The following is a 16313-nucleotide window of genomic DNA, read 5'->3' as shown; positions in this document are numbered from 1 at the left end:
CAATTTGTTTCCTATCACATCCCCAACAAGTAAACCCACTACCAACGTAACTCGTAATTTGGCTTTTGCACCCTTGCCCTTCTAGAGTTTGTTCATACTACTCCTTTTGTTGGAAGAAATAGTGTAGCAGTTCTGTGACGTGAATAGACACCCACTAGGGACTAGAATAAGACCACCAAATATACCAAACCCCTGCAAAAGACATAGAAATTGGGCTCTTAGATAAAGCTGGTCACTCTGATTTGTCAACACTTTGTTCAGAAACGTAATATTCAAATACAGTTCACAAAAAGAGTAATTCCTCATAGAACTTCTCAATGTCAAAATATTAACAAAAAACACAGCTTACTAATGCTGAGAAGAGCGGTCTTGGAAAAATTAATAACTAAGCTAAGCTGTTGCTAACAGTAGTAGGCAATGTACTCATTTCTGCATAAAAAGGTGGTCTGACGCACTGAGGCAAAATGGAACATTTGAAATAAACTGTTAAGAAAAGTAATTTAGATGCTCAGCATAGATCTAACACAAGGGTTAACATCCACTATTGTAATTTTATTTTTGGACAACTTCAGCAACTATTTCTTTAAAAAACTGCTAATACAAAAATGTAGAAAACAAAAAACCCAAAGAGACAGTTTTTGGACAAACGTTAAGGTGAAACTGTACCTTTGTCCCAGTTTATTAAGAGTTTCAATTTTACGTGTGGCATAACCCAGCTCAGCTAGGTTTGTAGGCTTCCCCACCCTTACTAAGCAGTCTGTCCTTAGAAGGCTCCAATCTCAGTCCCCCATGGTCTGTACGGTTTGCCAAAGTTTGCTGACTGCGTTGGTGCAGATGGGCTCAGCACATTAGGGGTCAGCAGATGGAATGAGCTGAATGAAAAAGGGAACGCAGACAGGGATGCCATGGAGGAGAGAAGAGGAGGAGACAGTTTGGAAGTAGACGTGACCACAGGGAGTACTGGTCCAACGCTGCCATTTGGGGGCACTCTGAGTGAGGAAGTTTCAGCGTGTGGTGCAGCAATTCTGCTCTGGTGATGTGGTTCTGTGGAAGATGCTGTGGTACTGGTATTACAGTGCCCATTTTGAGGCAGCAGCAGTGGGTGAGATATATGAGGGTGATGTCCAAAGGCACTGCCCCAGGGAATATGTCCAATGCCAGTGTGCGCACTACTTGCTGCTTCCCGTTGAGAGGCATAATTATTGAGATGAGACACAAGTCGAACTCGCAGAGGGTCAGAAGCGTCCAGACCCTCAATAATGCTAAGGTATCGAGCTACTTCTGCCAGGCACTCTCGAAACCCTAGACTCCGATAGTCCATTGCCAAAGCATGAGCATCAAAATAACCTAAGAAAAAAAGAACAAAGATGGAGTCTTAAGATACTGCTCCCAGTCATTGTCTACGTGTAGCCTCTCTGCTCCACCCTCCCCTATAAGCATATTTCACTTGGATGTGGTTAGTTTTCCTAACCATAGATTAGCTGCCAACCTCCTTTTTTTGCTTCTTTGTCTAACAAGCTTTTCTTTTATATCTGTGCTGTGATGCTGCAAGTCCCAAGACTGGTCACAGAGTGCCATTTTTAAACTGAAATTGCACACTGCCACTGGAAGAAAGTACTTTTATTCTCTCCCTCTTTCCCCTGTACACACAAAACTACAGCACAGTGAAATTCATTAGAAACACAAGTGTAACCTGTCAGAGGGCCCCTTCATAGGCAACCTTTTTTTTTCCTCCTAAAAGCACATTTCACCAATTCTCTTCACTACTCACTTCATCCTCTATTATTTTTATTTTTTCTGTTCTGAATTTTCAAAGAGTTATAAAAAAAGTGTTAATAACGACAAAAAACTTCTGAGTCTTCCTAGTTGCCAAAAACAAGTTGCTTCACCGTGTTGATCACGAAGCAGAGAAACTTGCAATCATTCTCCCCTAGAATAACCTAGAGTCGACGCTATGAAATGCTTCAGGCTGCAAAACTTCTCTAGCAAGAGGAAGTCCTAAATTCCTCACAAAAGATAGCACAACTTCCACTGACTTTCTCTAAAAATTCCCACGGCATACAGCACACCGAACGGTAGGCAGGCAACGCACTCGTACAACAGCCGCTCCGAGGAGCTCCTGACCCCACTGTCGGACGTGAAACTTTACCTTTCCCTCCTGCTGTATGGAGCATTTTCAGATGGTCAACAGTCATCTGCAGAATCTCAGCTTTTTCCAGCTTGGCTGACCCCTAAGGAGGAGAGAAGGGGGAGCGGGGAACGCTTTAGGCAGCAGCGCCTGAAGTCAGAGGGCGAGCGGAAGGGGCGACCCTGTCTCTCAGGGCACGGCCGGGGCGAGGGGAGGGGGGCAGCCAGCGGCAACTACCTGCTTCTCAAAGGCGCTGGGCACCAGCCTCCTCAGCTCGGACAGGCTGTTGTTGATGCGATCCCGGCGGCGCTTCTCGATGATCTAGGGCAGAAAGGGCAGGGTGAGGGGGGCGAGCAGGCGGGGGCCGGGGGGGGGGGAAGGGGGGGCCCGCGGGCGGGCAGGCGCTCGCTCGCTCGCTCGCTCGCTCACTCACTCACCCCTCGGCGCCTCTTCCTGGCCAGGATCTGCGAAGTGGTGGAGGGCGACATGGAGCCCGGGGCCGAGCTGAGGTTCCTGCGGGGAGCAGCGGGACACCGGTCACCTCACCGGCCAGGGGAGCGGAGCGGAGCGGAGGGGAGGGGAGGGGAAGGGGGAGACGCCGGCGCCCGCCCCCTCCCGCCGGCCAGCCCGCCGCCTCTCACCCGTTCTCGTCCGCGCTCTCCTTCTCCACCTCGACGGCCTCGTCCAGCTCCTCGCTGTCCGACGAGCTGTACTCGGCGTGCGCCCGCTTCATGGCGGCGGCGGGCCGCGGGCGGCCGTTGGGGAGGCGGCGGGCTGCGCGCGGGAGGAGGGCGCCCAGCGCGCGCCCCGCTGCTGCCGCTGCTGCTGCTGCCGCTGCTGCCGCCGCCGCTGCCGCCGCCGCACGCCCCGCGCCTCGCCCGGCGCCCGTCTCCCCCATGCCGTTCCCACGCCGCCAGTCTTACCCGCCGCGGGGCGGGCAGGGCCGGGCCGGGCCGGGACAGGACAGGCAGGGCCGGCAGGGGCGGGGCGGGGCCGGCAGGGGCGGGGCGGGGCCGGCAGGGGCGGGGCGGGGCCGGCAGGGGCGGGGCGGGGCCGGCAGGGCAGACCACGCCCGCCCAGCGCGGCCACGCGCGGCGCCCCGCATTGGCCACCGCCCGGCCGGCCCCGCCCCCCGCGGCGGCAGCGAGGCGCGCCGGGGTGGGGAGGGGAGGGAGGAGGGGGGGGGGGAAGGCGAGGCGGCGTCGCGCGCGTGCGCCGCCGGCCGTGGGAAAGCGGCGCGGTGCCGGGGAGGCGGCGGCGGCGGCGGCTGCAGCTCGCTCGCGCGCGTGCGCGTGCGCGCGCGCCCGGAGGCGGGGGCGGGGGCGGGGGCGGGAGCGCGGCGCTCCGGCGGGTGTCGGCGCCGCCGCTGCTGGCGGGCGCGGTGCCGGGCGGGCGGGCGCCGGCGGAGCCCTGGCGTTTCCCGTGCGGCCCCTGCGGCTGCTGCCGTCTCGCTCCGGCGGTGCTGCGCTGAGGGGTGCGGGAGGGGAGCCAGAGCTCGGGCTTGCCCTGTTCTCAATAAATAAATAAATAAATAAATAATATATATATATATATATATAGTTAAATGGGTGGCTGAAGCCCTGCGGCTGGGGAGACTTCCGCTTAGGCGCTCTCTTTGCTGGCCGCGCAAAGGAAATCAAGGCGTCCCTCTTGACTGTGCCTTTCTGGATTGCAGATGTATCAGCCAAGTTCTTAGGACTTCTTTTTTTTTTACTATTATTGTGTTTATTCTGAGGTGTGGGGGAAGGTAGGAACAATTTCTACAAAGCTAAAAGCAAAGGCACTTTGCTGTGCAGAATTCCTGGCAAGGAATAAAGGGATGGCAGGAAAGGTCAGCGTTGCGTGTGGTACGCGCAGACCTGCGGCTCACACACATGCCGCTTTTGCCGGGAGCAGGGCCCTGAGCCGAGACGTACGCAGGCATTGCCCTGTTCCCCAGCACAAGCCCTCTGCAGCCTGCTAGTTTTCTCAAGCTGGGCTACGGCAAAAAAGGACAGGTGAAATGAGGACGTACTCTTTGAGGTGGTTTCTTAACAATTAAATTTTCATTCACGCGAAGCCTTTCCTTAAGGCTCCTTTTCCAAGTTGATGCTGTTGAGTTTCGCCGTTGGAGGAGGGGAGCTAAGATGTGCACAACGTCACAGCCAAGAACTGATGAACCCGGGTTTCCCCCTTTCAAGCCCCTAGAATAGCTGCTTTCCGCCTCCCGCGTGTTTTGATAAGAGCTGCTCACACAGTGTCACTCCAGGCTTCATGGAGTTACCTTACTTTTGCCAAGCGTCGCTAGTGAGAAGGGAAATGGGAACAAAGACCAAAGGTCGCACAGCCAAGCGCTGCAGATAGGAACAGTCCTGCAGCTACCTGTAAGCAGCTAGCAGAAGGCGACAGAAATAGTCTAGTCCCACAGTGCACTTCTCATAAATCCTTTCTGCCATACTAGAGTTAAGCTTGTGTCAGCAGTTCTATTAAATCCAATTTTTCAGCCTTTATTTTTTTGTAGTAAAACATCTGTGTCTGCGCAGTTTGCATTTAAAGGACTCAGAGCGGGTCAGTGGAAGGGGCAGTGCCGTTTATGCCTTTGTGGCTTGCAGGCTGCACATCTGACTTCTCCCATCCAGGTGCGTATGGCATAAGAAAGACTGGTTTTTCATACTATAGGGAAAAAAAAAAACTCTTGTGGAAGACATTGCTTGGCATTAAGCTGTCATTGCTTGTGATTAGGTCTGACCACTCTGGGTCCCCGGAGGAGTCGGATCCTGCTCCTCATGCGTAGCTCCCTGGACCACGGGGGTCAGACAGCCTCCAAAAATGCTTTTACATCTTTTCTGGACACTGACTTTCCAAAATGATTTACAGAAACAGACAGGCAAAGTGTAGGTGGGCCTGCGTGTAAGCAATTGCAGTTGGTTATCAGCTGCTGTAATAAGATAAGGAATGTTTGCCAACGTGTTATCTCGATCTTCCCATCCAGCACGAGGAAGAAGAGAGAGCAAAAACAGCCTTAAATTATAATTCTGCTTCCGTGAGGCTGAGCAGAGCCCAATTCCTCCGAGTTGCTCTCATTGTTAATCATGGCCCAAAGGGGCGTGTTTATCAGCCAGAAGTTACCGACAGGTAGAGACTGCCCTGTCACGCGTGTCTCTCGGCCGTTGCTCTAGAGCTGCCAGAAAGGCAGGCAGGCAGGAGAGCAGCTTCTGGTGCACCAAGGTCCAAGGAAAGTAAAGTGACAGCGTACAAGAACAAGGCACTCGGAAAAAGAGCTTAATTTCATGTCCGCCTGATACCTTAATAGCAATAAGGCAACGAACCCTAGAAGATGACAGCCTTCCCTCCTACCCCCTACGCTAAGTCACATCCCCCTACTTCACACTACAGTGCGACCACCCTCCTGCCAGCTGTGCGCCCACCCCTTATTACCGCCGGTGCCTCACACTCCCCCACCATCTATCCAAACGCTTAACGCCGTAGTTGCACCCCTCACCCCTTCCTGCCAGGACGTACAGACGCGCTCGCCCTCCCCCCTCCCATCGTCTGGCACAGTTCAGATTTCAAGGATTTGTCTTTTCACCGCGCAGGAGCCACAGGCAGGCTCAGCAGTCACCGTTTGGCCACCCCTGCGCTCAACGCAGTAACGGCAGACTGGGGCAAAGCTGTCGCGGCGAAGGAGAGACTCCAGAGACGTGCAAGAATCGTTGCTCACGACCGTCCCTCGGAAGGGGGTTGCGTCACTTTTGTGTGCACCTTCCTGTTCTTCTTTGTTTTATGCCTCCTTACGTGATTTCGATCCTAGTCAAAATAACGCTGCGAGGGAGCTGCTTATTGCTGCCGTGGGCTTCCCTCCAGCGGAGACCTGCCGCGGCTGACCCTTGTTCTCGTGTGGGCGCTACATTAACTGCCACCTCCTCCCTTTAGGTCTTCTCTCCCAAAGGAGCAAGTGCTTTGAAGAGTAATCCCATCAACCTGTCATCCTGAGTCCCGGAAACTCACAGTTACTATGGTTACTTTGCCCAATTCAGCTAGTGGCGCTGGCACTCATACTGCAGCCAGTCAAAAACCTTAATACCCACCCCGCCACACACACACGGCATGTATCAAGCTCCAGCATCAGCTCTGCAAGAAGTTGCTGCTGCTGATCTTGTCTTTTTCTTTGCTGACTTCATGCTGAGTATGTTGACCATTAGTACCACTGACAGTTCAAAACCGTTTATCACAGATCACATGGAAGTGCTTGAGAAGTTAGGGGAAACAACAGAAGAGCCTTTAGGATTGTTGTGTGATCTGTCACCATGAATGTAAAGGTGTTTTCTCAGGAGCTGGACACTGAAATTCACACCTGTACATCTCAGAGGTCCGGGAGCTGGACACTGAAATTCACACCTGTACATCTCAGAGGTCCAGACACCCAATGCAGAGTTGGATGTGGATGCTCTGTGACCGTGCTGGTACCAAGCTCTGTCATGCAGCTGCATTAGGCATTCACACTGAAGTGCATCAGTAGTGATATCCAGCTCGTTAAGGCATTTCTGTCTTCAAGCTGACCAAGGACAGGGAGAAGTTCTGCGTGAAAGTCCTTACTGTAAGCAGAAATCCTCAAATGCTTCTGCTGCAGGATGGGTTTCAGGTTTCATTCTTTGGAAATTTGTTTATTAGCTATAAATAAGCAAGGTTAGCACTGTCAGCTTATTATAGGAGCAGCAGTGCAGAGAGTTTTCTCTTCTGGATGGTCCTGAATAATGCATGTAGCCTTTGATGCATGTACCCTACCAGGCTCCAGCTCATCTCCAAATCCAGACCTAGAACGTGACTGTGCAAAGGCTTCTCCGTGAACACAGCATTCAAGTTGCTGATGGGCAAGGCTGTCTTTTGTTCAACCAGCCCCCTGATCGAGGTACAAACAGGCAGACTGGCTACTTTATCCCGTTTTCCCAGGGCTGGTTTCCCTCCCAGTCAATCCAACTCCTTTTCCTCTTTCTATGCGAGCCTTCCTCTCACTTAAAGCTGCTACAGACTGCAACTTCTTTGCCTAGACACCCCTTCTTCCATTCCCAAAGTGCAATCTATCCTGTGCACTGGGTGAATCCAGCATCACATTGGAGGAATCACACAAGGTCGTATTAATTAACGATTCTGTCACAGTAGATACAAAAGTGGGTCAAACTGGGGTGGCGTGAAGAAAGTACTGGTTTGATTTGCATCCGCCTGTGCTCTTAATTTTAAGAAAATGGCATAACATCTTCGTGTGCATGTAAAATCGCACAACAAATTCAGCTCAATAATGTGTTATTGGCTGGGCAGCCTCTACCAGGTTGCCAAATTATGAAGGGGGTAATGGCCTCAGATATGTGTCAGCTACAGACACCAGCCAACAGGGTGAAGATTTCACCGTAGCTGGGCGGTTCGTTTATCCCTGTCTTCATTCCGCAAGTCACACAGCACGGTTTCCTTCCGATATCTCAGAATAAAATCATCTTTTTCTTCTTGATGACTTTTTCAGCCAAGCCTTCTGTAGTTTGTGAGAACAACTTTCTTCTGTTCTTACAGCACTTTTCCCGTAACTGGACAGAGCAATAGTATTACCAGAAATTTGCTCTTGTCTCCTGTTGTCAAGGAGCAGGCAGCAGCCCATCAAGGAACAATCTGACTGGCCATTTTTTCTGTGCAATCTTGCAACATTAATATTCTAAGAGTAGTGTTCTAAACATACTTCATTTTATATAGTGACATATGGAGAGGAAGTCCCTGCCCCAAAGAGTTTACAATCTCTTTGAGTTCCCTTTGTCAGTAAGATAACAGCTTTGAGAAAAACGTGTGTGCTGTTCATTCTTGCTAGGAAGAACAGGATGGAAAGCAACTCCCAGACTTTCTGTTCCTTCGTGCAAACTGTTATTCAAATGCCTGCTCTTTAAAGGGGAAAACTTGCCTTTCTGGCAACCTATAGTCAATCTTGCAAATAGACACCTAACCATTTTTGTCAGCAAGCTTCCTAGAACTCAGTTTCATTAAGCAGAAATAAAAATGTGAATTGAACGTATCCTGTTGCTGTTGAGAGATGCCGTTTGGAATAAAGCAAATGAAACTTTTACTGTAAGCTTTGATGATCTTTGCACAGACAACCTATCTGGCATAGTGAGTACTGACTCCTGGCAAAACATCTCTTTAGTTCTCTCAAACGATAGTTTGTACTGCTCATTTTTGCTGCAGCATTTGCTAGACACCTGCTGTCCTACGGAGCTCAGTCACCGCTGAGGCAAAACTTAGACTTGGGGAAGTGATGAAGGTATAAGAATCGCCCCCACACACAGAGTAATGAGCTGTGAGGGGAATGTTAGCATGTGTGACCAGAGTGAAAAAGTGCCAGGGATTTTTAATGGCCGCAGCAGTCAGGACTTTGGCAGATGTTTCGTCTTGGAGATCCTGACAAAGTAACCTTGCCTTAGAAAAATTAAAGACTAAGCCTGACTGGTTTAGATGTGAAAGGTTATTCCATACAGGCAGAGTACTTGAACATTGCTGTCTAGAGCACTAAAACCTCTCCTCTAGGGAGGATATCAAAATCAAATCCCATCATCAGTTGTCCCTTCCATTACATTATGAAATGCCAGGATAAAAATAAACAACAGAACAGAAGTGCCAGCCTGATTTTGCCAGAACAAAGTTAGATACAGAACCTGTTTTTTTGTTAAGGAAACTTTTATTTCTCAAATGATCTAAATGTTTATCAGCATCTGTTCTGAGGATTTTTAATCAAACATGAGGGATCATAAACGAGTTGATTCTGAGGCTGAAGCTGATTTTAAAGATGCCATCAAAACACAGTTACAAAATAGCAATGACTTGAGGGTATTTTCATGTGAGATGCTTTATTTCAGTCTTGCTCACGGTACTTTAAAACCTGAGTATTCCTACAGATTTCAGAAAAGTCAAGACTTGCACACGCTAGAGAGCTGGCCAGCATAGCGTTGCCAAACCAGTCCCCTGTGCGGGCCCGCTATTTTCAAAGTGACCTTCATTTCATCTGCCTTTAAAGGAGCAAAATTATTCCTAGATTTTTTTTTTTTTTTCCAAAATAGCACCCCTCTGAAAGATTTATTCCAGAAAATCTGTTAAATAGGAACAGAAGCTATCACCGCAGCATTCCAGAACAATAGTAATCTCCCATGCATATTCAGGCTTTCCTTTTGATTCATATTGCTGTAGCTGTGATAGAAGTCCCTTGTGTTCACTTGTAACACCACCAAATCAGTAGCACATGCCTCTCAATACATAACCACCTAACCACGGAGATGCCGTGATGATGACCTCTGTATGCACACCTCCGTAGTCAGTATTAATAATAGCGCTCTAAAGCAAGAGCAAAGCAAGTGCAAACAGCCACACACTCTTTAATGCTTGAACCACAACAAATGTGTTTAATCCCACACAACAGCTCCCTTATAATATGTCTTAAAGCTGTGGTCTGCAGGGGAAGTGGTGACCACTTCTCACATATATAACGTATACCAAATACATTCAGCCTGGCACAAAGACAAGAAGCTGGAAGTGTCACCCTGGAGCCTAGCCCCTGACAGCATGAGACATGTGCTTGTAAGCTGTCTCAAGGAGGATATTTGATTGCCCTCTTTCTTCTTCTGCCTCTCTCCCAACAAAAGTGCAGTGACCTCCCCCATGACCTGGCAAGTGCTGAAATTCCCCAAACACATTTTTCTGTTGTGCCCCAGTGCTGAACAAAGAGAAAAGACGCAGCCTCAATATACTTGAAGTATGGAATGAAAATAATAGCTGGCTGTTACTCGGCCAGCAAACGCTGATCTTCACCTCTTGCCCAGCATGGTTTGCGCTGCCTCCCACGCTTATCTGCTGCATTGTCGGCAGCTCTTTCTTAGTTATGCATTTATTTATTTATTTATTTGCAGCAGGCCCGGGCAGGGGGAGGGGGGCGGGAGGAGGTCTATGTAATTGCAGTTTACATTGGGTTCCCACGCTACTATTGTTTGTGACTTTGTTTCCTATTCCCATCACGTGTGCTAATTAGTTAGAGCTGCTGGCTAGCTGGGAGGCGTGTGTCTGGAGTAAAAGCAGAAAGATCACTTCCTGCAGGGATCTGGGCAATCTGAACACTTCTTCGCTTCACTTTTGTCCCTCTCCCTCCCTCCCTGGTTTACCCACTCAAGGAAGAGAGAAGATTGTCAAACGCGAGCCACGGGAGAGGCACAGATTTTCTCTTCTGAAAGGAAACAGCTCATGGAGTTACAGAAAACAGGGCTGGAAATAGTTCTCTCATCTGTGTTTTACAAACTTTTTTTTTTTTCCAGAAAAATGTCCAGAAATGTTTTTTTTTTTTTCCCAGAATCCTCAATGTCTTTCTGTTATGTCTAAGCAGGTAAAAAGCAGAATTTTAAAAAATCTTCAGGTTATTTTAGCCTGCCCTTAGGAAGTGAGTCAGTTTTTTATGGCAAGGCTAAAGCTAGCTCATGCCACGGCTTGCAAAACAAACAGAGACAGAGAGAATTACCTGAGTCATGGCGTTTGCTTTTTAGAGCAAGCGTCAGGCAGCAAGGCCAAGTCGCATGACAAGACCAAGTACCTGAGGATGCATCCGGTTTTAGACTCAGACCTTTTTAACTTAGATCTCCAATTTAATCACCTTATCCATAGCTCTGAGTGCTTTTCAAATGCTGAACACGCAGGACCATCCTGAAATCATACCCGCTGCCTGCAGCCCGTAGAGGCACCGGGCTGGATCCCTCCTGCGGGAACTGCCGGGGTCCCGCTGCCCCGTGAGTCCCCCCCGGGAGCAGCCCTCACTCTGACACCCAGCCCTCTCGCTCAGGTGCCGAGCAACCCCAGGCCGTGCTCCTCTTGCCTTTAATAGTCCTTGTCCCACCAGTTTGGAGTGACCCTCCGTATTCCCTTATTTCACACACTGAGGAAAGAAGTACAGGGCTTACTGCGTGCGGCACAAGGGCAAGCGTTGTGGCTGCGCCCCAGCAGAGGGAAGGATCCCGCCATCAATCACCCCATTCTTCAGCTAAGGGCCATCTCGCTCGAGGGTCTGTGTTATCATAGCTGTCAGGCTCTGCAAAGACAGAGGCAGGCTCAGAGGGATGCAGGTCCTAACCTACCGTATTAACAAGGGAGTGCCAGGTGCTCACCCAGAAGCGGGAGAAGGTACAAGACTGCATTTACTTCCCTTTCAACAGTCACCAGCTCATGAAAGTAGAGATTTGCTGACAATAACTGTATTCAGGCTCAAGGCAAGTAAATATATTCTGTGCTTCCCTAACGGCTCTGCCAATGCCGAAGGAAAAGGCCAAAGTAATGCTTGTCAATCCGCCCCATCATTGTGGGATTGCAGCTAGGTAAAAATCAAAATTTCCATACTACGGGAAATTCCTGTATTTCTACACTTGGCTTTATTTTGTTGGGTTTTTTTTTCACTTGGGGTGGGGGGAGAGTTGAAATAGTTTAACTCTGTTTGGTTTGGGGCTTTCCTGTCATTTCTGTGGAAAAAACTGTCCTAGGTTTTGGAAACAGTGAAACATTTCCCCGTGAGTCAGTTCAGCTTGAAAGGGCATCTCTTTAAGTGCCACGTTAATACTTGGATGTTGTCACCCCTCAACTCTGTTCTTTCTTAAAGGCTGAGCCCCCTTTCTGGGTTTTCTATCCCATGATGTCCTCCTCAGCTCAGGCTACAGGAAAATATATTGAATTATAGAACATACAGGCTGGCTAACGAGCCCAGAATTTGGCTAGGTAATTTTGCTGCTGCAGAAAAGAACTGTTTTACAGAAGCACTTTCCAAGGCTTCAGAGACGGGGTCCCACACTTTTCATATCGTCATGCACACCCTGTTTGCTGTTCATGACCACTTTTGCCATGTACAAGCACTTCACATTCATATGGTAGCTCTAATTGTTTTGGTAGGGAAGTAATATTGGGAAAATATTTGAAATCTAACTTTCAGTGAGATAAGGAGCTAAAATTAAGGAAGAGATTTGGTCAAGCAGCTGGCTGTGCAGTCCTCCATCGGCCAAAAAGCTCTTCTGGTGCCCCGGTGGGTCACAAAGCACAGCCTGCCTTGGAATTAGGGTAACCGTCTCGAAATGTTGAAAAGCGGTAGTGCAGGAAAGACCCAAAGAGCCCTCCTGCGTGCCCAACTCTCTTACTCAGGAAACAGTTGGCCAATGAGGAAGTCATCCTACAGAAATATCAGGGGCATTATCTTGTGCATCTTCACATTCAGTATTTCCATTCAATAACCTTTGACTTGGCCCCATGTTTATATCTTTGGCAACCAGGACAAGTAAATAGTCCTGAGCAATGTCCTGTCAGGCTTTCTTCTTCCTGGTGGAGAGCATTCCTCTCCTCAGGACTAGTTACAGCATTACTGAAGGGAAAACTAGGCTCTGATGTAGAAATGTAGCACTAACAGTCTACACAGTCTGCAGGTTTTTGCACCTGTGGTCTTCCACTGGCATTAAACATTGTAATTTATTATTATTTATATCTCTTATAGTACAACTCACAAACTGTTCCAGCCACTGACCTCCCAGAGAGATTTCTAATCAGGCAAAATTGCACTGCAGGGAGTGGTGAGTGCTGTGTTCAGACATCTTTTAAGGATCTGTTAGGACCACCAACATCTTTGCACAAGTAACCTGAACCAAAGGAAAAATAATCTAGCAAACCAACTCTGTGCATTACCGGCTCTGTAACAATTACAAAGCTTCATCAGGACTTAATATAGTTAATGATTTTTTCGTTCTCGCAACTCATTATTTATATTTAGAAATGAAAAAGCTCCAGCAAGGACAAAAAATAAAAAAACCCAGCCCATTAGTGAGTCATTTGAAAGCTCTCTGTTCTTTTTCCTGTTTTCTCACTGAATATGGAGAGCAGTTCATGATTTCTGTCATGATATGCAAAGCCTATTCGAGACTGGTTTGGCTGCCTGAGGGAGCTTAACTTAGACTTTGTGGCCAGGGCTGCGTACAACAGCCATCGCAATGCAACAGTGCAATTCCAGCTAAAAGAGAGGCTTCTGGGTGCTTTGCTCATGGTAGCTGCGAACTGCTCCACTGACGACCTCCACCACTTTTGGAACTACAAATTAATTGAATGACCTCATTTCAGCTTTCTGTGTGTGTGTGTACTGGTACAGCATACACAGTTACACACCAAAACTTATGAACTGATGCTTCTCTACAGCTGGCAGAATTAATTAAATCTTGTTTCCCATGGAGTTATATTCCACATCCTTATACTGACCCAGCATCTGTGGTCACGGAGCACACTGTGTCGGCCATGAAGGTCTAGCTGTTCTGTCTAGCCAGACTCACTGATCTGGCATGGCCAGTCGGTGTGGGGAAGACTAACCTAAGTCCCTCTTCCTTTTCTATTTGTTCACCAGGTTTTCAGAAAACCTGTAGGAATTTCATTTGTTTGAGTCTGCCATGGGTCAAACGTGGTGGGTGTTGGCTAGCAGATTTGGAAATTATTGTGCATGGGAGAGACTGATCGACAGACACATAAACAGCCAGACAGGTGAGTGAGATGGTTGCCTAAGTAAATCCACGTAAAAAGAGCCTCTTTCAAGTATCAGGATTTTTCCCCACAGAGTGGGAAGGAGAAATTATTTCTCTCCTTAAAGGCAGTAGCAGCAACAATACTGTTGTAGACCTGATGGTCCAAGTAAAAGAGAGGGGCGGGATTTGTAAGGAGAATCAATATCTTTAGAACTAAGGTTTCTGTGCCCAGGTTACCCACTTTCCCAGCTATATCACCTGGTCTAATAAAAGATATTAACTCTTCTGGCAAACTTTGCCTCTCTTAAGGGTTTGGAAGGCTCTTAGACATTAGAGTAGTGGGCCTCAGGGTAGGTACACAGATTAGATAGTTAATCAGTCACTCACAGATTGTTTCCGAGATAGGAGAGCTTTCATATGGGGCATGGTGGCAGTTGTAGCTTCGAAGAGTTCTCAGTTTTGTGATGACTGAAAATTGGGGGCGGGGGGGGGGGATGGTTATAACACTGCATTTACAAGTGCAAGAATGTATATTCTACCTTTAACTTGAAAATATTTGCATAAAGCATTCAGGTAACATAAAGAAAACCGATTACTTTATACCAGCTGGATTACAGCGAGCCAATATTGACTTCAGGTTTTGGTTATCATCAAGATTTATTTTACCTGAGGCAAATATTGACTGTGGCACAGCCAAAGCCAGTATTTACTTTGGAGGAATATCAGTCTTGTGGCTCAAAACTGGAAGTCAATATCTTCATTGTTGTATCATTTCATAAATACTGGGGAGGGGGTGCTTTGTCTAGTGGGAAATGTATATATAACTAATTTAAGAAAATAGTTCTGATGGAGTGAAAAAAAGCAATTCAAATGGAAGAAAGGTTATCACCTTGCACCAATAAAAGACAGGAGCCGCTGAAAGGAATAACACAGCTGGAATATTGTAACTCCCAGGCAAACTCTGCCTGCAGACATCAGTTGTTGACCTCTTGGAAAGCAAACAGCAAGAAATGTAAGGGGTAGCTGCCATCGGGAGTGGTGTAAAGTGTGGAACAAGAATCTCTATTCCCAACTTCCTTTGAATTGATATTTGGTTTTGTCTTAACACTCTGTAAACCCTACAAAACAACACAACATGCCTGATCCGTTGTGGGATAAGTTTCAGAAACCACTGAAATTGTGCTTACTGCAGTCACTGTCACTTGTGTCTCTCTAAAGCAACCCAGGATCTAAACTTAACCTGAGAGGAAGGGAAAGAGTCTGTTTGGATCTGGGGGCACTAATGCAGAAAATGCTCTATGTTGCTTTTCATCCTCTTGGTGAAATTATGGAGAAGGGAATTATAACCCATAGCTCTCATGTTATCTGTGAAATTTCTGGACATACATACATGCACCGTCTTCCTTGGGGCAGCGTAGAATACTTTCCTAGCTAAAATACCGTAAGACAATAAAAATAACCATTACCTTGCCCATATCAGAGATAGTCCCATTAATTACAGAGATAGACAAATAGACTGCAGGATCCTCTGGAGCTGAAAAAGGAGAGGGAGTGCTCCCCAGCACTCCCACTAAGTCTGAGCGGAGCACAGGTGGTGCTAACCACAATTGATCTAGACTGTTTGAGTAACCACAGCTTGAAAAAACAGTTACAGTGGGGACAAGTCTAGCAAGCTCTGTGGCTAGTTCCCCGGATGCTTCAGTCATGCATGCCACCATGCCACACCTGGTAGCAGTACAAGCGCGATTCAGACTAGCTAAAGTATGCCTTCCCAAATAGCCATCCCATATCCCATCGACTGATTCCTAGTTAGATGTAGCTTGCAACTACTTGAGCTGACGCCATCTCAAACCAGAGCTTGGCCCCCTTTAGATGACGCAGGTGGTTACTGGAGCCAGAACCAAGTCTCTGATTTGGAAAGCCAGCCTTGACCCTGGCACAGCAAGTCCAAGGGCTGCCAGAGAGATCCCGCAGAGATGCCGCCCCACTGATGGAGAGCTTGCCAGCTCCTCGCCGGCTCCTCGCTGCACCCAAAGGCAAGAACGGCACCGGGACAGATCTCATGGAGCCATGGACACAATGGCAGGGAGGTCCTTCTCTGCAGTAGGCCTTTCTCCGACTCAACAAAAATCCTCGGCTGGTAGGTCACAGCTGGGTTTACCATCACCTTTTTTTTGCCAGTGTTAATGTTTGCCTTTTAAAAGCACTACGTGCTTAACACCTGTTGTGGCAATTGCTGTGAAGAGCCAGGCCGAGCTTCTTAGAAATACAGGCCTCCTTACTTCATGTGTTATTTGTATTTGTATATTGTACCCCCTTCTAAGTGTAGGCATTCAGAGCTGAGAAAACTAATACAGGCCTTCCCGCATCTGTCCATGCTCTTGGCTTTTCTAACCTTGCGGGAGCACTAAATATGGAACATATATGGGTTCAGACTAAAACTGAGTTGGGCCCAGTTCTCTTTCGGAGTAATAAAGGGTCTTAAGATAGCTTTCCAGGGACGTCAACACAGTAGAAGGTCTGCCCAAATTACCACGCAGAATTGTTAGTTTAGGTCCATGCTGTCTTGGAATAAAAATGACTCTATATATTGCGAATCAATAAATGACACTATGCCAGGAAATTGCATCGTGATATTAACAAGATAACATCAGGATAAC

General features: G+C 48.0%; 1 protein-coding gene across 1 annotated transcript; it reads right to left on the bottom strand.

Annotated features, from left to right (window-relative positions):
* Nucleotides 1-238: 238 nt before the first annotated feature.
* Nucleotides 239-3047, bottom strand: HEY1 (hes related family bHLH transcription factor with YRPW motif 1). The gene is made up of 5 exons (XM_068932462.1): nucleotides 2770-3047; nucleotides 2566-2641; nucleotides 2366-2449; nucleotides 2150-2231; nucleotides 239-1347 (listed from the first exon to the last, which is right to left on the bottom strand). The coding sequence occupies exons 1-5, from the start codon at nucleotides 3024-3026 to the stop codon at nucleotides 764-766; spliced, it is 1083 nt and encodes a 360-aa protein (XP_068788563.1). The 5' UTR covers nucleotides 3027-3047; the 3' UTR covers nucleotides 239-763.
* Between the last annotated feature and the right edge of the window lie 13266 nt (nucleotides 3048-16313).

This window comes from Struthio camelus, chromosome 2 (genome assembly GCF_040807025.1).
Source record: "Struthio camelus isolate bStrCam1 chromosome 2, bStrCam1.hap1, whole genome shotgun sequence".
Classification (NCBI taxonomy): domain Eukaryota; kingdom Metazoa; phylum Chordata; class Aves; order Struthioniformes; family Struthionidae; genus Struthio; species Struthio camelus.
The sequence above is the reverse complement of the archived record's forward strand: the minus strand, read 5'-3'. Positions and strand labels throughout refer to the sequence as shown.

Excerpts from the sequence above, each read along its gene's own strand:
- HEY1 (XM_068932462.1), bottom strand. The coding sequence starts at position 3,026 with ATGGGGGAGACGGGCGCCGGGCGAGGCGCGGGGCGTGCGGCGGCGGCA. Across the intron at positions 2,450-2,565 it reads CCAGGAAGAGGCGCCGAGGG|ATCATCGAGAAGCGCCGCCG; the intron begins GTGAGTGAGTGA and ends TTTCTGCCCTAG. Across the intron at positions 2,232-2,365 it reads CCAGCGCCTTTGAGAAGCAG|GGGTCAGCCAAGCTGGAAAA; the intron begins GTAGTTGCCGCT and ends TCTCCTCCTTAG.